The sequence below is a fragment of the Zalophus californianus genome, chromosome 11 (genome assembly GCF_009762305.2).
Source record: "Zalophus californianus isolate mZalCal1 chromosome 11, mZalCal1.pri.v2, whole genome shotgun sequence".
In the NCBI taxonomy this organism is placed as follows: domain Eukaryota; kingdom Metazoa; phylum Chordata; class Mammalia; order Carnivora; family Otariidae; genus Zalophus; species Zalophus californianus.
In genome coordinates this window covers 73,060,692-73,086,688 of record NC_045605.1, presented here as the reverse complement: position 1 = coordinate 73,086,688, position 25,997 = coordinate 73,060,692, and the positions used below count along the sequence as shown (strand labels likewise).

The window sequence follows — 25,997 nt, the reverse complement described above, 5'->3', positions numbered from 1 at the left end:
AATATGTTTAAACTGACAAAGAGGGGTGCCTGGGTGGCTCAGTCGGTTAAGCATCAGACTTCTGGTTTTAGCTCAGGTCATGATCTCATGGTTTGTGGCATCGAACCCAGTGTTGGGCTCCATGCTTACCGCAGAGTCTGCTTAAGTTTCTCTCTTCCTCTCCCTTCACCCCTCCTCCTGCCCCCCACTCACGAGTTCTCGCTCGCTCTCTCTCAAAATAAATAAATAAATGAAATCTTTAAACTGACAAAGACTCCAGCATCGCTGAATAAATTTTATACAGCGTTTTATGGCTGGACCAAGTCTAAACCATTGTTATCACCATGCTTTTAGAGTAATTAAAACCCTAAATTTAAATAAGGTGATTTTTTTAAAAAAGCACAAAATCAGAATAAATTATAGCACAGATTATAATTGTGAATGCTAAGTAAAAGAACAGCGGTAAACAGTACAGTTCTGTGTTCTTGTACTGCACTTTACAGCTTTTCTATGTGATCGTGTTAATTCCAAATCATTCTTACAAATAATAGCAGTCCATATGATATAAATCATGTGGCCTAATTATAATCAATTACAGATAGAAAAACTTACATGATATGAGAAATACTTGTATTGAAAGATGTCTATATTTGACTGAAAACTTTTTAATACTGTGGTTTGATACTACATTGGGATTGAGAATGACATTGAGTAGGGATAAACATCTGGGCAATCTAAAATTTAATGATACTGGGTTAACATTTAATGTGGTATCAGCTGATAGTGATTTTTAAGTAACTTTATAATCATACTAGTTGGGGACCACGAGCTTATATTTGCTGGGACTGTAACACTCACGTTCATTTTTCCAAGTAATTCAAAGCATCTTTTCTTCACTCATTTAAAAACCGATCCCACTGAGTCAATCAACAAAGGATATTTTGTTATTGGGCAAAATGGGTGAGACATTAACAAGTTAGCTCCTTTCAAGGGTAATAATGAGTTTTAACCAATGTTTCTGCAAGAATAATTCATCTGGGAATATCTGTGAAAATGCTCATGACTGAATCATTATCCTTTCTTTTCAGTTTTTAATGATGGCAGTTCCAGGGAACTAATGAACCTCACTGGAACAATTCCTGTGCCTTATAAAGGTAAACATCTTATGTAATTTATGGTTCCAATATAGATGCATTGTGATGCACCTAGTAGGTTACCAAAGAGTTATAAGTAAATTAAACCTACTTTTTCCTGACTTTAATGATGATATAGAGATTTTAACTTAGTCTAACTGAACTTCATTTGGCAGCAGCACCTAATAATTTCAGCTTTTTCCCCCATTCTTTACTAAGACATATCAACAAATAAGTGCCTCAGTGCACTGGATGAGTTTGATGTTTCATAGACTCAGGGAATCTTAGAACTAAAAAGGGATTTTTTTTTTTTTTAAATAAAGGTTTTATTTTTAAATAGTCTCTACACCCAACGTGGGGCTTGAACTCACAACCGAACCCCAAGAGCAAGAGTCTCGGTCTACCCGCCTAGCCAGCCAGGGACCCCTAGAGAGGGATTTTCAATGCCTTGTAGTTCAACCTCCCACCCCATCCAGACATTTCCAACAATGGGAAGCTGTATAGTATAATGGCTAAGGTAGAGGCTTTAAAGTCAGGGCAAAGTAAGGTTTCAGTTCTCTGTAATCTGTCAGTTTTGTGACAATGGACATCTAGAGCAATTGGATAATAGAACTGAAAAAAGTATTCATTGTGATAATATAAAGGACTTAGCACAGAGCCTGGCATATAATAAACAGATACCAAAAGTAGCTATTATGGGATGCCTGGGTGGCTAAGTCACTTAAGTGTCTGCCTTCGGCTCAGGTCATGATCCCAGGGTTCTGGGGACCACATCAGGCTCCTTGCTCAGCCAGGGAATCTGTTCCTCCCTTTGCCTGCCACTGCCCCTGCTTTTGCACACGCTCTCTCTCTCTGACAAATAAATAAAATCTTTTTTTAAAAAGGTAGCTATTATTATAGTTGTAATGTCGGTGATAATGCTGATGATGGATAATTATGTCTTCTCTTGGCCAGTCAGCCATCCTCTGCTGGAATACTTACAGTGATAAGGGACCATTCAGCTTCATGAATGACTGTTCTCTTTTTGGACAGTTCTGTTTCTTAATTATTCTTTGTGACTACCTAAGACCTGTGTCTCTGTAATACACCCATTGATTTTATTTTTTTTTAATTTTATTTTATTGTTATGTTAGTCACCATACATCACATCATTAGTTTTTGATGTAGTGTTCCATGATTCATTGTTTGTGCATAACACCCAGTGCTCCATTCAATACGTGCCCTCCTTAATACCCATCACCGGGCTAACCCATCCCCCCACCCCCCTCCCCTCTAAAACCCTCAGTTTGTTTCTGAGAGTCCATAGTCTCTCATGATTCATCTCCCCCTCTGATTTCCTCCCCTTCATTTTCCCCTTCCTACTTTTTTTTTTTTAAAACATATAATGTATTATTTGTTTCAGAGGTACAGGTCTGTGATTCATCATTCCTACACAGTTCACAGCGCTCACCATAGCACATACCCTCCCCAATGTCCATCACCCAGCCACCCCATCCCTGCCACCCCCCTCCACTCCAGCAACCCTCAGTTTGTTTCCTGAGATTAAGAATTCCTCATATCAGTGAAATCATATGATACTTGTCTTTCTCTGATGGACTTATTTCACTTAGCATAATACCCTCTAGTTCTATCCACATTGTTGCAAATGGCAAGATTTCATGGTTTTTTTTTTTCTCGATGGCTGCATCATATTCCATTATATATATATATACATATATATATATATATATATATATACACACACCACATCTTCTTTATCCATTCATCTGTTGATGGACATCTTTGCTATTTCCATAGTTTGGCTATTGTGGACATTGCTGCTGTAAACATTGGGGTGCACATACCCCTTCGGATCACTACATTTGTATCTTTGACACCCATTGATTTTATATAGTACTTGCTGTGCATGAGGCATAGGGAATGGGGCTATGGATACAAAGGTGCATAAAGGGGGTGCCTGGGTGGCTCAGTAGGTTGGGAGTCTGCCTTCGGCTCGGGTCATGAGCCCGAGGTCCTGGGATCAAACCCCACATCAGCCTGCTTCTCTCTCTCCTTCTGCCTGCCACTCGCCCTGCTTGTGCTCTCTCTATCTGTCAAATAAGTGAATAAATAAAATCTTAAAAAAAAAAAGTGAATAAAGGATGTACCTTCTCTGGAAGAACTTACACAAATAGGAAAAACAGGATAAATAGTTATTTACAGTTTCCTATAACTGCTATAGAATGATAAAATATAAAGGTGCTATGAGATTACAGAGGAGAATAAGACCATATAGGAAGATCATGGAGGAAATGACATTTGAGTTTGGTATTAAAGGATGAGTCAACCATTTATATCAGAATGGGCATTCCAGGCAGAGGGTGAAAACACTTGAGAATTAGCATTGTATAAAGCAGCTATGATGAATTTAGGGTGGACTGAGTAAAATTCAGGATTATTGACTTTGCCCTCAGGAAATAAACTTGGGTGGGAGAAATAGTTGGTGGGGAGAGGGAGGCAGGAAATTATGGCATAATTAAAGACATTTATTATAGATAGATGTTATCTAAACCTTTTCTCTTCCCTCACCGTTGCTTTGGCATAGTTCCTAAGCCTAAGGAATTCTGTAGAATTCTTTATTTTCACAAAACAAAGATTTCTGGGTGATGGAGATACACTTATATTTTATGTGTTCAGATGTATTCTATTGGAGTTATGAGGTTTTGGGTTTTTTTTCCCATTATAGATGAAATTTGGGGTCAAAAAGTAAATCCAGAGTCCCACAGCTGATTTCCTTTAAGTGCAATTTAGGTATATATACTTATATGAAGTGAAACTGTTTCTAAGGGGAAGAAATGTATCTGAATTACATTAGGTGATTCAAATGATTACTTGGGACATTGGGCTTTGAGCTTAGTGAGGGGAGATGCTTTATGTTCAGTATGTTAACTATTGAATCCTTTGAAACGCTGTTCAGTTTGACTATATTTCATCAAATTCCTCAACTGAGAAAGAGTCTATTATCTAAAGCAAAGAAAAGGAAATAACATCATTGATTCTGAGTAACTACCACTGAAAATACCATATGGATTGGTCAAGCTATGGCCACCAATCAACATCTGTTTGGCAGTTGGTTTAGGTCTTACAGTCTGACTTTTGGCAAAGGAATTTCAAGTGTAGCTTATCATATCACTTTCCGATAGGACACCAAAATCCATAGTCTTCCTTTTATATCCCTCCCCAATGAGCCTTATGAACGAAAATGACAAGAGTCAAGTTGCAAAGAATGGATTGAGACATAACTTGTAAAGAATGTTTCTACAGCAGCACGCACTGGCAGAGCAGTGATCAATTAGCTCCTTAATCCTGCTGATGTCTTTTAAAAACTGAATTTGAGAAACATCTTAAAACTTTGAAACAAAGTATTTGTGATTTTTCTTTTTAAGTGTTGCTTAGTTGTAGCTCTCTCTTGCTTACCTACTAAGCCATTACTAAAAAATAATAAAAATAGAGTAACTGAAGTTTCTCTTTCTCTTTCAGGTAATACTTATAATATTCCAATATGCCTGTGGCTGCTGGACACATACCCATATAACCCCCCTATCTGTTTTGTTAAGCCTACTAGTTCAATGACTATTAAAACAGGAAAGCATGTTGATGCAAATGGGAAGATATATCTTCCTTATCTACATGAATGGAAACATGTAAGTATTAACAATACTGTGTGAACTCATTACATTTTATATATTTTGCTCTCTATCATCTCCTTTCTGTTAATATTCAAAGAGGATTCCCAGGAGGATAGATAAGTTCACATAAGATCCTAATCACTGAGCTGGATAATTGGAAAAGGTTCTCCAAAAGAAATATATTTGCATAGAGCTTGGTACTTTACAGAATACACATAGTCACTATTTTATTTGCTTGAGTTGAACCTTTAAGAATAAAAGGGATTCACATAATGGGAAATGCATTTTAAAAAGTAGTGTACTGGTGGCATATATTTGTGAAACTGTTCAAATCTCAGTACTCAGCATTCCTATCAAGTAGCAAACCAGATAACCTGAGTTTCTCCCTCAAGGGAGTAAACTGAATTCCAAGCTTCAAAGACAGTGTTAAAAAACTAAGCAGAGGGACGCCTGGGTGGCTCAGTCGGTTAAGCGCCTGCCTTCAGAGTCCCGCATCAGGCTCCTTGCTCAGCAGGAAGTCTGCTTCTCCCTCTGCCTGCCGCTCCCCCTGCTTGTGCTCTCTCTCGCTGACAAATAAATAAATAAATAAAATCTTAAAAAAAAAAACAAAAAACCTAAAACTAAGCAGAAGCCTGTGAAAAACCCAGCCAAGTTCTCTGCAGCCCCAGGTTCAGGAGGCAGTAGGAACTTGGAACCTTATCAAGGAGGAAGGGTATAAGTAAACATCCTAGACTCTTAGATGATGCCACTGAAGGAACACACCCCAGGAGGCTTGAATCAGCTCAGTCCTGATTATATTAAGGTGGTTCTCACAGTATCTGCCTGCCACAGCATAGGGTGAACCCTTCCTGGAGGAAGAATAGTGTATAGAGCCTCTATAATTTTTCATGTCCAGCATACAATTTAAAATTACCAAGTACATCAAAAAATAGGATAAAGAGGGGAAAAAAGACAGTAGAAATAGGACACCACAACTCCCAGGTAACCCAGGTATCAGACCCAGACTTGAAAATGATTGTGATTAATATGTTCAAGATGGAGAATTGTATTAAAAAGGAACCAAGTGGAAATCTTAGAATTGGAATATAGAATAATAGAAATTAAGAACTCAGGTGCCAGGGTGGCTCAGTTGGTTAAGCGACCACCTTCAGCTCAGGTCATGATCCCAGAGTCCCGGGACCGAGTCCCACATCGGGCTCCCTGCTTGGCAGGGAGTCTGCTGCTCCCTCTGACCGTACCCCCTCTTCTGCTCTCTCTCTCTCTCTCTCTCAAATAAATAAAATAAAATAAAATCTTTAAAAAAAAGAAAAACTCAGTAGCCTGGTTTAGTAGCAGGTTGGACTCAGCAGCATAGAGAATTAATGAACTGGCAAATGAATACTTTATATTTTTCAATTCTGTTGACTTATGAACAAACCTTACAAAAGATGTACAAGTCCATTATGGAAGAAATTCTCAATTTTATTGAAAGACATTAAAGAAGACTTAGAGAGAACTTTATTCATGGTTCTTTGTCCTAACAGTTTTTATTTCTTTGTATATTTGTTAATTTTGTGAACTTGATAAGCTGAATCTAAAATTTATGTGGAACTGCAAAAGATTGAGCATAGCTAAGGCCCTCTCCAGGAAGAATAAGGTAGAAGGGACTTGCCCTTCCCGTGTCAAAATGTGTTATAAAACTAGGATAGTACGGAATTGTCGTAGAGATATTCAGATGGATAGATGGGACATAATAACCCATGGGGGCGCCTGGGTGGCTCAGTCGGTTAAGTGTCGGACTTTGGCTCAGTTCCTGATCTCAGGGTCCTGGGATCAAGCCCCGCATCGGGTTCCACGCTCAGTGGGGAGTCTGCTTCTCCCTCTGCCCCTTTCCCTTTTCCTCCCCCTGCTCGGGTGCACTTGCTTGCTCTCATGTAAATAAAATCTTAAAAAAAGAACTCAAAGATCCACTAGATATAAACACTTGATATATGACAGTGGTATTATAGCAGATCGTTTGGGGATAAGATGAACTTTTTAGAAATGGAGCTGGGACAGTTGGATTCCTATTCATATACTATACAAAAATTTCAGATAGATTGTTAAAAGGCAAAAGGAAAAAAACATAGAAGATTGTTTTCATAATCTTGGAGTAGGTTAGGTTTTTTGGGTTTTATGGGTTTTTTTTTTTTAACAAAGCATTTACTAGAAAGGAGTAATAAATTTTACCTTGAATTTGTACAAAGTGAAAACTTTATTAAAGACATTAAAAAGTATGAAAAGACTAACCACAAACTGGAAGAATACATTTGTAATACTTAATACCCTCAGAATAATATCCAGAATATTAAAATAACTTGGGAATCATAAAGGAAAGAAACCCTGTAGAAAAATAGATAAAACCCTTGAACAAGTAAGTACTTCACAAAAGGGAAATTCTATTGGGCAATAAACATACGGAAAGATGTTTAACCCTGCTATAGTAAGGGAAATGTAAATTAAAACCACAGCGAGATACCACTACATAACCATCAAATATGTGCTACCATTTGACAACGTGGGTTAGTGAGGAAGCGGAGAAAGAGAACTCTTTGACACCAGCTACTTTGGAAACCAGTTTGGCCTTAGTAAAGTTGTGAGCACATGCCCTGTGACCTAGCAGTTCCACACCTAGGTATATACCTCAACATTATTGACATTGTAGGTCGGATAATTCTTTACTGTGGGAGGGCTGTCCTTTCCATTGTAGGATGTAGTATCTCTCACCTTTACCCACAAGATGCCAGTAGCATAACTCCCAGTTGTGACAACCAAAAAGGTCTCTTAGAATTTCTAAATATCCCCTGGGAGGCAAGTTGAGAACTGCTGCACAAGAGTAACCCTTGCACATATGTACTCGAAAATACAGCAAGAATGTATTCGGCATACATTGCCGAAGACTGGATACAACCTAGCTGGCTATTAACAGGAAAATGAATAAAAAAGGCGTGTATTCATTGGGTGAACACCCTACGACAACGAAAATGAATTAATATAGCTGCGCTCTTTAACGTGAATGCATCTTTCAAACATTGAACAAAAGCAGCAGATCTCCGTAGAACGAATATGCAGTTTGATTAAATTCATATGAAGTTCAAAAAAAGCCACATTAAACACACAGTTTAGGAAATCATTCTTAGGTAGTATTTAAAGTCAAGCAAAAGAATGATTATCCACTAAATCAGACACTTCTGATTTACCTCATGTGGTTTACCTCATGAGGAGATAGAGCGGATGCAGTCTGAAACGTCTAAGTTACTGTCAGTCTTCTATTTCTTAACTTGGACAATGGCTTCCAGGTGTTTTCTTTATTGTTACTCTTTAAAGTTACATAGGTCATACATTTCTGTAGGTATGACAGATTTCACAGATCTAACAGAAAAGACACAATGGTGGCTAACTTTAGTATGGTATTCAAGGCTATACCATGAAGGATCCTGATTGTTAGCTAAGGGCTTTGTCCTCCATTAGACAGATGGGAGTCATTTTAGACTTCTGAACAAGATTAGGGTATTAGAAGCAATGATTATTTGGTATGTCTGAAGTATACTAGATGAATATATTAATTGGCTCTCTAATAATCACTAGCTGCTTCAAAACATAAACCCTGAAGTGCTAAGAGGCTTAATACTAGATAAGTTTCTTGCTCACATAATAGTCCACTGGGAGGGGCGGGCGCCTGGGTGGCTCAGTTGGTTAACCGTCTTGCCTTCAGCTCAGGTCATGATCCCGGAGTCCTGGAATCGAGCCCCGCATCGGGCTCCTTGCTCAGCGGGGAGTCTGCTGCTCCCTCTGCCTGCTGCTCCCCCTGCTTGTGCGCTTGTGCTCTCCCCCTCTCTCTCTGACAAATAAATCTCTAAAAAGAAAAATCTGTAGCTGACTTAATTTTTCTGTTTTTAGCCACAGTCCGACTTATTGGGGCTTATTCAGGTCATGATCGTGGTGTTTGGAGATGAACCTCCAGTCTTCTCTCGTCCTACTATTTCAGCATCTTATCCACCATACCAGGCAACAGGGCCACCAAATAGTAAGTATAATTAAGTTTGATTTTTAAACTCATAAACAAAACACAAAACCTTGTAAAAAAAATTTTTTTTCATGACTTCACTTTTTAGCTTACCCAGTTAGTGGATTCTTTGGAGGTATTCTGAGGCTACACATCTGCATGTACAGATTCCCACCAAAGACTGGCATTTGGGCTTTCGTTTGTGGGTAGGAATCTAACTATGGGTGTGCTAGATTCCAAAATGGAAGAGAAAGAATGCTGGAATGGAGCTAGAAGTGTTTTTTAATTTTTAATTATACATGCCATGGAATAGCCTTATAGCATCAGTTTGGAAACATATAACTCGAAAGGTAGGCTGCTTTTCTTTGCAACTGCAGGATCAGTGTTGTAGATAAGAATCAATTAGAGTCAACTAAATCATTCACATTCTGCAGTTCTGGCTGTGACACAACTGAACATCTAGCTCTTGGCTTCTCTTTAGTAGAGCCAATTCATTTTACCTGGTGTGGAGAGGGTAAGAGCCTGAAGTCAGTACTCTCCCCTGGTTGGTATACATTATGTCCATTATTTCCCCCCCCCCAGAAATTCCTATTAATACTTTCAAATCACCCTGGATAATTGAGAGTTGGTTGTACTTACTTGTTTTGACTTTACTAAACCTATATTGATTTCACTGTGTTTTGAGCTATGATTTTTTTTAACAAATTTTTTCAAGATTATAATTAAGCAAAACTTAAGTTAGATTATGTGAGCTTTCATTTTTCTCGTACTGGGAGTTATTCTCTTCCTTTTTAATCTATTCTGTCTCGAACATTTTGACTCACAAGCTGAATGGGAATTTAACAGAAAGAACTCTCTGAACCCATTTCCTTTTCCTTCCCTGCTTTCTCAGAGTAAGTTTGGTTTTAAGAATTACTAGCTCTTTTATTAAAAGTTCTAGTGATTCTTTTGGACCAGAAATTTGTTTTCATCTTGATAAATTCTGTTGATGCCAGTATTTGAGATGAGACAACCTTGCTCTTTTAAGGTTGAAATAGCAAAGATTTCCTGGTTTGCCATTCATGTTTATTTACTCTAGTAACAGCTAGTGACCACCGAAGATAACCTTTGCAGACATTTAGGCAGTCTCCTAAGCAACATTTTTTTCCTAAATTTCTTCCAGTTTTATATTGACACTGGAAGTGTCCAGAAAGAGACCACAGTAAAGAGATTATTTTTGCAGTTCAGTTTTGCACTCATTGTATATCACATTAAACAATCTATAGCTGATTTAAGTAAATTACTACAAGACTAATTATTACTGTCCTTCAATAAGGACATACCTACTAATGTATGTAGTAGGTATGAATGTAAAGAGATTAAGTCTAAATTCATTCCCCCTCACACACACACCAACGAATAGTCCAGAAATTTGGATATATACTTATATGAAGATTATCTTCTAGTTCAGAAATCATATACTTCTATTATTTTTATCATTACTCAAAACACTTTTTGAAGGTGCCTGGGTGGCTCAGATGGTTAGGCATCTGCCTTCGGCTCAGGTCATGATCCCAGGGTCCTGGGATCGAGTTCCACATCGGGCCTCCCTGCTCCCTGGGGAGCCTGCTTCTCCCTCTGCCCCTCTCTCTCTCTCATGAGTAAATAAATAAAATCTTAAAAAAAAAAACAAAACACTTTATGATCTACTGTTTTAGGATGATTTTGAGCTAGCTATGAGTCATATTTAAAAAGGTAATAGCCAAACCTCATTTTTTGACAACTAACAGTAATAGCATTTATTGAATTGTAACTGTGAGACACAGCTAAGCACTTCATATTCATTCCTACTTGATTCTTATAAGAGCCCCATATGTTATGTGTATTTGTATCCCATTTTATTCTGGCTCTAAAATTACTTTACCTCGTTTTCTTCTTCCTTGATAGTTTTGGATCCAAATAACATTTGTTGTTTCTACGAATTAAAATTTGAAGGCTTTGGTGGAATTAGTATCTTTTCACAACCTTAAAAAAGGAAAATTGCTTCTGATTATGAAAATTTGGTGCATGATTATGATTGCTCATAAAAACAAAGTGGTAGTTTATGTGTACAGAGAAAAACTAGCATGGGGGGGGAGGGGTAGTAATTGACCATGTATGTTGCTGACACTTAATAGTAGCCTTGTGGTTTGATGTTCTTAAGGGTCAGCTGTGCTTTGCCCAGGAAGAAAAAAATGTCTTATGGAATCCAGCAGTTGAGACATTTCGGGAGTTTTTTTCCCTTTCTGAAATAGCATTGAACAACATCCTAGTAGCTTCATTATACTTAAGAAAAAATTTACTTAATATCTATAGTTCATCCTGACAGGGAGACTGTGAACACTGATACTTGGAGACGTATGCTCAGCAAGTCTGGTAAAGATTTCTGAGGCCCTTGGTCAGATCCCAGTATATATTTCTCCCAACCCACTTACATTCTGTGCTTTAACGGTTCATTTCTTGAAGGCACCACTTCTCTTGCCTTCCAAGCCTTTATATACCAGTCTTCTACTAGATCACTTTTATTTACCCCCACATCCTAGGTTTTAGATTAGCTGCCTCCTCTAGGATCCCATGTGTATATGTATATATATTTTACTCTGTACTTCTCCTGTCATAACACTTAGCACTCTGTATTATTATTATTATTCCTCGCTTATCTCCCCCACTAGACCATGAGCAACTTGAAGCCAGGAATTCTTTCTTTTTTTAATCAGAATCCTGGTGCTGGTTACATAGAAGCACTAGAATATTTATTGATTGGATTAAGAGCTAATTCATCATTGTATTCAGTGAGAAAAATTTCACTGAGGATAAACTGATTCTCAGACAAGTCATTTCCAATTAAAGTCAAAATTCTCTTTTTCTTTCACTGTGTTGATTAGCCTCCTGGCACCACTGACTAGTTCAAGGTCTTTAGTGTTATAAAAAATATATAAACCATTCTTTAAGCTTGCTAGATTTGAACGCTTTTCCCCTCGTATTTCCAAGCTTTTGTTTTGTTTTTAACCTGTCTAGCTGAATATAAGTTTTGTAAAGGACTTCTCGTAGTAATTTGAAGTCTTTTAAAGTCCTCAGTCAAGCCAACAAAACCACCTGTGCAAACTGGTCAAAATTTGGTCAAAAATGGGTCAACAAGAAATATCAAAAGATTTCTTAGATATAATAAAGAGGGCACTTTCTGAGAAGCTGACCTTGGACCAGAGGAGGGCAGAATTACCTTCCTCTGAATTCCAGTTGAACCAGCTGCGGTGTCAGGTTACAAACTCTTTGAGAGTGTGGAGAACTGACCAGGTTGACCTGTTTGCCAGTTATTCCTTGTTGGGACTGTCCTGTGTATTGTTGTGCCTCATAGTTAATGCTTTGAGAATTTTGTGATTTGAAGATACTGCTTGCAGTAAAGAACTGATATAATATGGGTGGAGTGTTTGTTTTGTTTTGGTGCTGAGATTTGGGTTCTTTACCTGTATGAAATTTTGCAGTGGTTTGACAATGATATATGTCTTATTTGATAGCCTATATATCCAGGACTATGCATATTATTTTAAAATGTTAAAAATTATTTTTAGCTTCCTATATCCCAGGCATGCCAAGTGGAATCTCTGCATATCCATCTGGATATCCTCCCAATCCCAGGTAATGAAAAATCTTTTGAATAATTGTATTAGAAATTCTGGTAGCTCTAGAATTGAAATAATGGGTGCTAACTAGAGCATTAAAGTAAACATAGTTGCAATTTAATGGAAGGTGAGACTTGGTTTAGCAGTGAAATTTTATAGTATGTATATAATTCCAAAGGCGTTTTTTTCCATTCTAGAGAAATGTAGCTTCATTCTGTTTACAGAGAAGGAAGGCGTGAGATAATGACAATAATCTTGATTGGTTTTGGACTTTGAAATCCTTGTTTACTCGGCTTCCCTTTTAAGAATTTTATATATTTAGTGTAGATAACTGAAAGGTTAATGGGTTACTAATTATAATGAATTCAGCCAAGGAGAAAAATAATTCAATACCTTTTTTTTTTCTTGGAGAGGGAGAGAATGTTAAGCAGGCTTCACTCCCAGCATGGAGCCCGATGTGGGTCTCCATCTCACAACCGTAAGATCATGACCTGGGCCAAAATCAAGAGCTGGATGCTCAACTGACTCAGCCACCCAAGGGCCCCTATATTTTAATACCCTTTAAAAAAAAAAACTTAACTTTTTCGTAAATTACAGGAAATGGATTAATGGCTCACTTGATGGGATCAGTCTTATTTATTTATTTAGTTCATAGACTACATGTACTACAAACCTCTGTTAACCATTTGGTAATAACATAGGTAGGTTAAATTAACCGTGAGATCAGTCTATGAGTAAGACACATTAGAAAATCAATGAGAAATAATGAACCCATGTTGCAATCGTGTAGTTTCAGTGGTAATCTAGGACTGCCTTCCACAGGGTGGTCTTTGGGTTGACTTATAATGCAAGATGGCATATACCAGTGTCCAGATGAGATTTCTGGCTACTTTAACTTATTAACAAGAAATTTTTCACCCTGCTAACTCTTTTTAGCTTCCTACAACCCTCACAGATAAATGTAGCCAGATTTCCTGAACACCTGATGTATGAACATGTCTAATATGCAGGATCCTATAAGTTAAATTTAGTCATCTTATTTATTTCTGGATCTTTCTTAATTTCACAGACTTGCTTTACAAGGTAGGAAACATTCTGTCATATTATGTAAGCAAAGACTAGATGAATATCTGTCCGGGACAATAAAGAAAGATTCCTATGATTATAATCTATAAACAGGCTGTAAGTTTTAGATTTCTTGAGGCACTTATTTTTCTGATTAAGTTCTAGAAACGGAATCTTCTTGTCTGAAGCCTTGAAATTACAAGCCTTTACAATTAATAGTCGGTAGTAAGAAGGAACTTTGGACATAAGGAAATGGTTGTTTTGGAAGTACAGTAAGGAAATGGACTTCTGAACAATAAAACCATTTCAGAGAAACTCATAGATAAAAATGAAGCTGGAAAATATTGACAAAACTCTAAATCTTACTCACTTAGGTAACCATAAAAGTGTCTTTTGTGAGGTTATTTATAAGAAGTTCCTTTTTGAGACAGCTATTTTTCAAAGATTTGATGGTTTTTTTTCCTTTGAAATGTAACTTTTAATCTCAGTGTAAATAATATGCCAATGAGTTATTAAGGGTAACTTTATTCAAATTGCCATCTGTATCTTTCTGTATATAAAAGGTTTTGGCAGAAGAGCTTCAGAACCTCTTTCTCTTCTCCCTTTGTCCTAAAGGAGAATTAATAAATCAGTGACTCAAGAAGAATCTTTATCTTAAAACAATGAATATGAGAGTCTTTATTCTTGCTCTAGAAAGTTGGACTAGATGATCTCTAAGTTCTCTTCCAAATCTTAAGATCTTTTGAAAGTTTAATTTAGCACCTGCAGCGTGTATACAAGGAAACTAAAAGGTATGTCAAGAATGGTTGTTCCAGTTTGGGTCTGTGTACTAGCACGCATGTAATAAGATATTAGGAACCAGTTTCTGGTATCAGAAAAGACAGACAATGGTAAGTGCTGTGATAAATAGAATCAGAGGGGAGGTCACATCTGCTGTGGCGCTGGAAGCTCAGTGATAACTTCATAAATGAAAGAACGGGTTTACGAGGAGGACCTTGAAGAAGGAAATTCGGTGTTTAGAGGTGGAGGGAGCAGCAAGGAGTTATAACACTCTGCGACTGAGGGGATACTTTCCAGTTAGTCCGGCCCACTCATTTTATGTAAGCAAAGTGTGAAAGCCCACCCAAAGCCCCAGGAAGAATGAGGAAACACTAATGTGGTTGAAGAATATGGGGTTAGGAGGAAAGGAATTAAAGAGACTAAAGGTGCAACTTCATGGATATTACACATCTCCCAGAACCTTCCCTGATCTCCTCTAGCTGATAGTGATTTTTCCATTCTCTATTTCCTGCATTTTTACTTAGCATTTCTTATTTCCTTGATCCTATCAGGATTGTTTACAGGGATCTTGCCCTGTTTTGATAGCATCTTGAGGAAGAAACGGATTCATACCTTAGCTCCTACCTTAAACACTTAGAAACAGTGCCTTAAATATAATAATTAGTAAAATTTGAAAGAGTACATAAAGAAAAAGGAACATAAGAGTGTTGGAAAATTCTTTTTAAATACGTAGTTTTAAAAGGACTCTTCAGTATGAAAAAGATGTGCTACATAGAACAAACTGTTCAATAATATACAAAGATAGAAGATAGTACCACTCAGTTCTTTACTCAAGAATAATTATTAACCCTGAACATAGAGAATAACTATGAAGAAGAAATTGAGCAAACTAAGAGACAAGGGAGTTCTTGGAAGTTAATGTTTGTAGGCCTAGAAAAGTTTTATACCAGGTTACTGAAAAATTCAACAGTATGATCACAGATTGTCTTTAAAAGGGTATGCAAAATGGGAGTAACCCCAGAAAAAAAGAGCACGTTTATCCCAGTTTTCAAAACCATAGATCCAGAAATTTCAGTACGATTGGCACTGTTTCCTGGTACCATGGTAGCAGGGTTACTAAAGAGACCAGAAACAAAAGCAGCATTCAGTAGCCTTTGGCATGTGTCTGCCAGGAACAGAAATGCCTGCTGTTTTCTTTGATTTTGCTTTTATACTGATAGATGAGAGAGTACTGTGACTACATCGAATCTTCAACAAGCGCTACAAAATTTTTTTGTTGGGGACAAGTGATAAAGTGTGAGCTGGTAGTACAAATAGTAGAATCTTTGAGCCACTACACTGGAAAGGGATTACTGACTCCCAACTCAGAGCTCTTGCCCCACGACTCTGAACGGGCTGGGTTTCATCAGTAATTTTAATGGACTTGTAGAAGGCATATTGATCAGAATTGCCAATATCATAGATCTGACAACTAATCCAGATTTATTGTCCAACTAACAGGTAGCTAGTGATCATCTTGTTTTACTTTTCTTCCCCATTTGTAAGGGAAATACCTCCAAACTAGTGAGCACTAAGAGGAAAGTGATTAGACCTGAAAATCATGTCCTGTGAATAATGGTTGAAGGAATTTAAAAGATTTCACCTAACGAAGAGATTAGAAGACTGATTTAGAAGTCTTCTACTATTCCAGTGGTTTTCCAGAATGCAAATTTAGGACCATTAGGTGGAAGTTCTATCAGAATGATATTTAGTGTTCAGTAGAGAAAGATGACCGTTTGTCAGGGATTGTAAATGATATTTATAAGACAAGGTTGGATAACAAATTGGAGGAGAATACTTCTAAGGAAAATTCTTCCTGACTCTGATATGAATACATAAGTGAGACAAACTATCCATAGAGTGAAAAGAAAATTTTTAAAGCTATTTAAAGAGGAGAATTTTCAGATTAGATACTCTCAAAGGGTATCAATGAACCATAGGTAAAAATTGAATAATATAATTTCTGGGATATGATCATTAACCAGAATGGAAAAGTTCTCTCACAAATTGGGGTTGCTTCCAGTTCTAATACTGTTCATCTGTCCTTAGAAATATGCTAGTTTTTTGCTCCCTATGAAGACAACCATCAAATAAACAGGGCCAACCAAGAGTATTCTAACCGTTTACTTAAGAGTGACTCCAATGTCATTAATGGAACTTAGTACTTCTAGAACTTTGCTTGAATAGACACCTGGAGCTCTAAAAGTCATTAAAACTGATAAAATAACAGGTCAAGTTTAACTTCCTGAATGGGGTTCTTAAAGATACCCTAGCATTGAGTCATTTTTTTAAAATAATTTTTTGTTATGTTAATCACCATACATTACATCATTAGTTTTTGATGTAGTGTTCCGTGATTCATTGTTTGTGCATAACACCCAGTGCTCCACGCAGAACATGCCCTCTTTAATACCCATCACCAGGCTAACCCATCCTCCCACCCCCCTCCCCTCTAGAACCCTCAGTTTGTTTTTCGGAGTCCATCATCTCTCTTGATTCGTCTCCCCCTCTGATTCCCCCCCTTCATTCTTCCCCTCCTGCTATCTTCTTTTTTTTTCTTAACATATATTGTATTATTTGTTTCAGAGGTACAGATCTGTGATTCAACAGTCTTGCACAATTCACAGCGCTCACTATAGCATATACCCTCCCCAATGTCCATCACCCAGCCACCCCATCCCTCCCACCGCCCCCCCACTCCAGCAACCCTCAGTTTGTTTCCTGAGATTAAGAATTTCTCATATCAGTGAGCTCATATGATACATGTCTTTCTCTTATTTCACTCAGCATAACACCCTCCAGTTCCATCCATGTTGCAAATAGCATTGAGTCATCTTAATATTGAATGGGTTTTGTTCTTTTTTCAGTGGTTACCCAGGCTGTCCTTTCCCACCTGGTGGTCAGTATCCTGCCACAACAAGTTCTCAGTACCCTTCCCAGCCTCCTGTGGCCACTGTCGGTAAGTACCCTTAAAAACTGTCTTTCTCCCATAAGGAAAGTCAGAGGCTCCTCTTGTGAAAAGTGCCTTTCAGTTTTACATGTGAGATGTCAGAATATTCTTCCTTGTTACAAAGAACTCTTAATGGTCAGTGTCCTATAATCCAAAACTTGAAGTAGGTGATTTAGCATTCATTATATAAATGAGCCTTCTGTCAGGGCATACAAAGAAATGACTGACTCTTCACTCTTTCCTGGCTCACATATTTTTATTGATGAACTTTGTATGTGTTGAACTATTAACAGATACGTAGATTTCCCTAACCTGGTTATATGTAAAAACAGATGAGCATCTTTAGGAGAAGAAAGCACTATGGGGTATATTGCACATTATCATAGGCCAGTAGTTGTTGCTGTTTAGTGTTGCTTTATTAGAGTGCCTGAAGTATAATTTTCTTCAACTGAGAAAATTTAAGCAATACGAGAATTTCTACAGATCTCCTCCCCTCCCCCGGCTGCTGCATGCTTGTCTGCCACCACCGTACCACCATTCCTGCCTTCTCCCATAGGCCAGTTATCTTTGCTTCTGTGCACAAGATCTCACCCTCTCTCCCTCACTCGGGGGCCAGTCATTTCAGCAGTTCTTCCCTCCCATCATCAGTTTCTGTTCTCTACTGGATTGCTCCTCATTAACACACACAAAAAAATATGCCCTAAACTAACCTTAAAAAATCCTCCTCTCAATTCTAGTTTCCCACCACTATTCCATTTCTTCATTCCTCTCTGCAAGCAAAACTCCTTGGCAAATTATCCGTACTCCATTATCTTCAATTCGTCTTCTCCCTTTCTCTTGTAAAGTCCCTCCGTTTGGGATTTCCTTCATACCATTCCACTAAAACTGTTTCTGTCAAGGTCACTAATGACCTTTACAAGGTTAAATCCAACAAGTAGTTAATCTTCTCCACTTACTTGGCCTGTCAGTAGCATTTGACACAGTTAATTACTCCTTCCTCGATACACTGAAATCTTTTTTTCCAAGACCCCACACTCACTCAGTTTTCCTCCTAGCTCGCTGGTACTCATGGTCAGTCTTCTTTACAGGTCTCCTTTTCTTAATGTTGGCGTGCCTCCTGGCTTAGTCCTTAGCATTCTCTGTGCTTAGCATTCTCTGTACATTCTCCTGGTGATCGCCACCAGTCTTAGCTTTAAATACCACTTCTATGCCCACAGTTCCCAAATTTATACTTCCAGCCTACACCTCTCTCCTGAGCTCCAGATCCTGAGAGCACCCGCCGCCTTAATATCTCCACGTGGATATTTAATAGACGTCTCAAGCCCAACATGACCAGAATTAAACTCTGAATCTTTCTACACAGCTTCCCCATCTCCATTGATCCTACTCAGTACTCTTACTTTGGCATCATCCTTGATTCCTCATCAGGAGCCTACTATCTTCAAAATAGATCTAGGATTTGATCATACCCAGTGCAAATCCAAGTCATCACATTGTGTCTTAACTAATTTATTTCAGAAGCCTCCCAAAAGGTTTCTGTGTCTGTCCTTGGCCCCTACACTCTGTTTTACACACAGCATCCAGAGTAATCCTAGTAAAACATAAATAGGGGCGCCCGGGTGGCTCAGTCAATTGAGCATCTGCCTTTGGCTCAGGTCATGATCCCAGAGTCCTGGGATCAAGTCCCACGTGGGGCTCCTTGCTCAGCAGGGAGCCTGCTTCTCCCTCTCCCCTTCCTCCTGCTCGTGCTTTCTCTCTGCCCCCCCCACTGGGCTCCCTGCTGCTCCCCCTGCTTGTGCTTTCTCTCTCTCTCTCTCTCTCTGTCAAATAAATAAAATAAAAAACCATAAATAACGTCGCTCCTGTGCTCAAAACCTGCCAGTATTTCCCCATTTCACTCAGAATTCAATCCAGAGTTCTTAGGCCTAGAAGGCCCTATGTGATCCTGCTTTCTTCCCCCGTTATTTCTCTGACCTCATCGTCTACTACTCTTCTATCTTAGGAAATCCACTTCCTATTTCCTTTGCAAGGAGCAGGCATGCCTACCTGACTAATCACCTACCACCGCCAACCCCCATCCCCCCACCCCCTAACATCCAAGAACAGTGCTTTATATAAGAAGTTCCTCGATAAATATTTTGCTGAGTGCCTAAATGAATGTAGGAGCATATGAAGTTCATCTTTGTTATATTTCCTGATAAATTGTAACCATCCCAAGATCTAATGTAAGTACCCTCCCCCCAAAAAGGATTTTCTTTCTTTCTTTTTTTTTAAGATTTATTTTTTGACAGAGACAGCGAGAGAGGGAACACAAGCAGGGGGAGTGGGAGAGGGAGAAGCAGGCTTCCCGCTGAGCAGGGAGCCGATGTGGGGCTCGATCCCAGGACCCTTAATGACGCTGAATGAGCACCTAGGCACCCCCAAAAACAGGTTTTCTAATGCTGTTCTTGCCATTGATACAGTCTAATTATTGAGGTTCTAGTGGCATGATTTTAATTTGTTAAAATGTTCTCAAAATTACTATCATGTAGCTCTTTTTCTACAATATAATTTAAAGGATTTGAGTTAGAAACCTAATGATGGGAGATCTCTCATCCATAAGCAAAGCACACTAAGTCTTGGTAAGCTCTCCATTTTGGTTCAGGCATCATCAACAAAATGGGAATAGTGCTATTTGTTACCATTTTTCATGGAGATAATAGTATGATACCTTTGATTTCTAGAGAACCTCAGTTTCTAACAGTCTTTTATATGTTAACTTATTTTAAACCATAGGTATGAAGCATTTTATAGCTTAGACTAGATTGTTTCCACTTATCCAAAAAACAGGGATGTGGGGAAAATGGTATCTTTAAAATCACATCTAATGGGTGCCTGGGTGGCTCAGTTGGTTAAGCGACTGCCTTCGGCTCGGGTCATGATCCTGGAGTCCCGGGATCGAGTCCCGCATCGGGCTCCCTGCTCAGCGGGGAGTCTGCTTCTCCCTCTGACCCTCCCCCCCCCATGCTCTCTATCTCATTCTCTCTCTCAAATAAATAAATAAAATCTTTAAAAAAATAAAATCACATCTAATGTTTATGTTTTTAGAACAGATTATCAAAGAAATTTATATATATTTTTTAAGAGTACTTTCGTAGGCTAGAAACATTTTATGATAATCTTGGCTATCCTTTAATATGTATTGTTCTATCTTTGTTGCTTGCCTGCTTGATTTTTTTTCATCGTTCTGGTAGTACATTGTGCACAACGCTGTTGGACTTCAAAACTGTAATACAGGAAAGGAGAGACATAAAAGTATTTGAATGTCAGAGTTCACAACTAGTCAGCGTTTCCTCAGTAGATCTGTGGTCACCAGAATTTGTGCTGTTATTCTCTGTACTACCGAGGCCATGAGAAAGAATGAAATGTGGTTTGTTTATCCTTGTACTTTGTATCACTTGATAGTTTCACTGCATAGGTTTTGATTTTAGATGTAAAACAAGCACCTGACTGAAAGCATCATTAATATATGTCTTATTAGGGACGTCGATGCCTGTGCAAGTGTTGGTATTTAACCACCCTGACAGCACTGAAGTAAAAAAACCATTTAAAAATGAAGTAATAGGGGGGCGCATGGGTGGCTCAGTTGCTTGAGCGTCAGACTCGGTTTTTGGCTCAGGTCAGGATCTCCTGGGTCTTGAGAGCCCCACAATAGGCTCCTTGCTCAGTGGGGAGTCTGCCTGAAGATTCTCTCCCTCTGCCCACCCCACATACGTGTGTGCTCTCTCTCTCAAAAGATAAATCTTTAAAAAAAAAATAAAACCGAAGTAATGGAGATTGCATTCTTTACAGCAGCCTGTTCTGAGAAAGTGCTGAAGGAGGTCGGATGCAGATCTTGGAAGTTAAAGTAGCTCTTTCTGATTCCAGTCAGTGTAGATTTTAAACAACATTTAAAAGAAAATCAGAATTTGTTTTGTCATTTCATTTTATAGCTTTTTTTATTAGATAGCTTCCTACCTAACCTGAACTAAAGCCAGTCTTGTGAGATTGGAGCTCACTGAGGGCACTGAACAGTGAAGACAGCTGTGGAATGATGTCAAATCTGTCAATGGTGCTTTTCCATCAGGTCTGGGCAATTGTAGTGATATTTTAATACCCGGGTGTAATGTAAGGGAAGAAAAAGCTGTGATCTGTAACTCAGATTTTTCCTAGAAGTCATTGTAAGACCAGGTGTATTTTTTGTATATCATCTTTGCAACTATCAAAAACATTTTATACTGGAAAATCACTGGAAAAAGATGTGGCATTTGGACAACTTTCCTTAGATATTCTGTCCATTGTAAGCATTATTTGTCAACAAAGGCATCAGAAGGAAGATAAACTTTTCTTGATAACTGAGGGTAAAAGCTAAATTTTTTAAAAACTTAAATTTCCGTTTCTTTGGATTAAAATACGTGTTTCTTAAGAGTAAAACACTTTTGGGGGCACCTGGGTGGCTCAGTTGTTATGCGTCTGCCTTCGGCTCAGGTCGTGATCCCAGAGTCCTGGGATCGAGCCCCGCATCGGGCTCCCTGCTCCACGCGAAGCCCTCCTTCTCCCTCTCCCGCTCCCCCTGCTTGTGTTCCCTCTCTCACTGTGTCTCTGTCAAATAAATAAATAAAATCTTTAAAAAACAAAAAAAGAGTGAAACACTTTTGTTAGGACAAGGCATATAGCTTTCACCAACTTGTATTGCCAAAGCTATAAGAGAACTGGACTCTGATTTTAAAGGTTTAAAATGACTTGACCGCCACCAAATTATAAAGATTAAGTTGAGGAGACAATATTAGTAGTTGTTTATGTTCTCTTAATAGCAGATGCCAGAAGAAAGCAGAAGTAGGTATGGATGTGTGGTCGTTTGTATGTTTTCTGGACTGACAGATGGGTACTCAAGAAAACGTTTAGTCCCCAGCTGGGCATTTCAGTAGAGAATGCCCAACTCCCCTGGATAGGGAAGAGTGGCATGATGTGGGATCAGCTGATTCCCACTTTGATTCATGCATGGCGCCATCTGCCAGATAGATCCTCATGTGCTGGTGGTGCCTGTGGTGCACCTGGGTGGCACTGATTTGGAGATGATGAAGTTGTGGATATTATAATCTGGATTAAGAAGGATTGAAGGCTATCAAGCAAATGTTCAAGAATGTTACTACAGGGTGATTCCGGAAGAAGCAAGAGCGCGGCGTGAACATGGGGAAGCAAAAGAAAACCAGAAAGTATGCGACCATGAAGCGAATGCTTAGTCTCCGAGATCAGAGGCTTAAAGAGAAGGACAGATTAAAACCTAAAAAGAAAGAAAAGAAAGATCCCAGTGCACTCAAGGAAAGAGAAGTCCCCCAACATCCTTCCTGCTTATTCTTCCAATATAACACACAGCTGGGCCCACCTTACCACATCCTGGTTGATACCAACTTTATCAACTTTTCCATTAAAGCGAAACTTGACTTAGTACAGTCAATGATGGACTGTCTGTATGCCAAGTGTATCCCTTGTATAACTGACTGTGTAATGGCTGAAATTGAAAAACTGGGGCAAAAGTATCGAGTGGCTCTAAGGATTGCCAAGGATCCAAGATTTGAACGATTACCATGCACACACAAAGGAACCTATGCAGATGACTGCTTAGTACAGAGAGTAACTCAGCACAAGTGTTACATTGTGGCCACAGTTGACCGGGACCTTAAACGAAGAATCCGGAAGATCCCTGGAGTTCCCATCATGTACATTTCTAACCATAGGTACAACATTGAGCGGATGCCAGATGATTATGGAGCCCCTCGGTTCTAATTCTTAAAAGAGAGTTCCTCTGCCTTCCTTTACCAACTTTTTCTGTTGCCAGTTCATATTAGCAATATGCTGTAGCATGAATTATTCTTCTTACCCATTTGCTCTGTTATGAGCTGACTGTAGTTAAATACACTCACTTTTTGATGTTTTGAAATTGATATCTTGTATCATTTTAAATATTGTTGCATCTTTTTATAAATCAGATGATTGCTCATATAAAAAAAAAAAAAAAGAATGTTACTACAGTGTGGTCCACTGTGGTCCTCTGAACAGTGTGGTGCCACTCAGTGAAACTTCCCCATGTTATGAATATGTGTGTGAAGAAAGAGAACTAATTGGCTCCTTTATGAAGTGTATCAGAGGATGTACTATCGCCATACTGCCTTTGTGCTCGAATCTCCAGGTTTATTTCATCTCAACAGAGTCCTTTAATCAGAGAGTGGTTACAGATGGCTTCAACCCTGATTTACTTAGTGTTCTGAAACTTTGAGGAGAGAAATTTGAGGGGAAAACAAAATGAGGTGCTTCTGGCCAATACTTGACCCAGAATAGAATCTGTTCTTTGGACACTTTGGATCTGTTGTTAAGATTGTCATCCTTGAGGAGCGCCTGGGTGGCTCAGTTAAGCATCTGCCTTCGGCTCAGGTCATGATCCTGGTGTCCTGGGATCGAGCCCCATGTTGGGCTCCCTGCTCAGTGGTGACTCTGTTTCTCCCTCTCCCTCTGCCCCTCTACCCCTCTACCTACTTGTGCGCTCTCTCTCTCTCAAATAAATAAATAAAATCTTAAAAAAAAAAAGTCTCATCCTTGAAAGGGATCGCATAGCTAATTCACACTTTGAGAAAGAGTTCTTCGAAATCAAATAATCTATGAAGGGGTAGATGTGCCTTTAGGATTGTGTATCATTAGCTTTTCCTGTATTCAAATGGAAACCCACTTTCACTTTCCAAATGGATTTTTTTTTTTTTTTTTTGCTTTGGCACCTCTTCCCCACAGTCTTTCACAGACTTCCTTTGGGAATACCTGCCTTATCTTCAGGGTAAAGTAGTATTTGCTTCCCATCTGGGCAGTCAGTGAAGGTTTACTAAGGGTTGCTGTGCTAAATTTTGAAAGCTTAAAGAAAAAGTTCTTTATGTAATTTAACACTGTATTTTAACTTTTTTTAGTTAATATATGAAGGGTGTGAGAAGCTGATCAATTTGGCATCCTGGGGTTATTCCAATAGGATACTTCTAACATTGTAGGTTCTTAAATTGTTCTCTTTCACAAAATAATTTTAAGGAATGACTCTGATTCTGACCCATCTTTTTAAGGATGGACTTTTACTGTCCTTCAAATTAATTGGCCTTTGTGCTTATGCCTGCTAGCAGCATCTCTCATTTTTTATGATAATTGGATGATTGTAGCACTGCCTTTTTTGAAGTAACTACTTTGCTATCCTATTTTTTTTTAATTTTTATTTATTTACTTGAGAGAGAGAGAATAGAGTGAGCATGAGCAGGGGGAGGAACGGAGGGAGAGGGACAAGCAGACTCCATGCTGAGCACAGAGCCCAAATGTAGGGCTTGATCCCAGGATTCCGAGATCGTGACCTGAGCCAAAGCCAAGAGTCAGACACCCAACCAACTGAGCCACCTAGGCACCTCTGGTATCCTGTTTTAATGAGGTTCATACCTACTTACCTCTACTTTTGAAAACTTGAATTTTTATGTCAACTAATATAAACCTTTCCTTGTGGTTTGTGTTTATTTCAAGAAGCATAAACCTGCTGATGGTTTTAAGTACACTTCTTCGTACTGATGGTGATTATAGAAACTTTCTAGAGCTTAAAGAATACTGCTCTGATAGTGTTTAAAAGATAAATTGAGGTCCCCTGATTTCTTTGGAAGAAAAGTTCCATAGCCCACACACAGGTTGGTAGTAGTATTAGAAGCTTACATATTCATAGACTACAAAAGCTTTTTTAAGCAGCTTAATGAATTTGCCAGGTTTGCACTTAATAGCATGAATCAGAATGCCTTTATTCATATAGTTATTTGAATGTTCCTCCTAATTCAGAGATTGTCCTATTTTTTGTGTGTTTTTATTATAAAAGGAAATAATATGGGCTTGATCTGGTTTCTGAGTGATAGTAAATTACTGTTTGGGATTGCTTAGGCTCCATGGTTTGCTCCGTAGCACAGATGTCAAACCAAAGACCCTAGTTATGTGGGTCTGAGCAAGTAACACCCAGAAGTAAAAATGCTGAGCAAGTGATTCACTTTTGCTGGTTAGAGGAGAGTTTAGAAAGGTTACTGTTTAGTCAGACAGAAATAAGTCTGAGAAAGACAACTACCCTTATGATGTCACTTATATGTGACATCCAAAAAATAAATAAGCCAAGCAATAGATATGCACGCCAAGCTCACAGATACATAGAACAGAGTGGTGGTTGCCAGAAGGCAGGGGTTGGAGGGTGAGAGAAATGGATAAACTGTTCTGTAAGTTCAGTTATCTTGTACTTTGAGACTACTGTGGATTCTCTAATATAAATGATCTTTGTGAGTTACAGGAAACTGATCATTCAGTAAGTACTATTAGGAGATAAATAAAATTGATTGTCTTAAGTGTTTAGTTTTAAATCAAGTAGTCTGTACTAGTGCATTTTGAAGATACAGGCCTAAATTATTTGTTGAATTATCAGGTCCATTGGGTAGTAATATTGGTTTCCTCGTAGTAGAAAAAAAAATTTTTTTTTAATTATGTTTTAGTTCCTAAGACTTAAGTTCAGTAATTGGATCCTACCTAACATTTAAATGAGGTTTTTGCTTAGGATTGTTTCTCAAAATCTTTGTTACCTTTTCATTGCTGCTCATCTGGAATTGTAGAAGGGCACATCTGAAATCTGACTCTGCATGGGTAAAGGTCAGGGTGTGA

The 25,997-nt window shown here is 38.5% G+C and overlaps 2 protein-coding genes across 3 annotated transcripts in view; both read left to right on the top strand.

Moving 5' to 3' along the window:
• The window catches only part of TSG101 (tumor susceptibility 101), a 42,697-nt gene that overhangs the window by 8,396 nt on the left and 8,304 nt on the right, over window positions 1-25,997 (top strand). For both annotated transcript variants that reach the window (XM_027579572.2, XM_027579573.2), the window contains 5 exons: window positions 1,068-1,133; window positions 4,632-4,795; window positions 8,699-8,825; window positions 12,392-12,458; window positions 17,194-17,285. In XM_027579572.2, the coding sequence (XP_027435373.1) occupies window positions 1,068-1,133; window positions 4,632-4,795; window positions 8,699-8,825; window positions 12,392-12,458; window positions 17,194-17,285 (516 nt within the window). The remainder of the gene's footprint in view (window positions 1-1,067; window positions 1,134-4,631; window positions 4,796-8,698; window positions 8,826-12,391; window positions 12,459-17,193; window positions 17,286-25,997) is intronic.
• LOC113914405 (rRNA-processing protein FCF1 homolog) lies at window positions 22,439-23,291 on the top strand. Its single transcript, XM_027579575.2, has one exon. It carries the CDS (start codon window positions 22,485-22,487, stop codon window positions 23,079-23,081), a length of 597 nt encoding a protein of 198 aa, XP_027435376.1. The 5' UTR covers window positions 22,439-22,484; the 3' UTR covers window positions 23,082-23,291.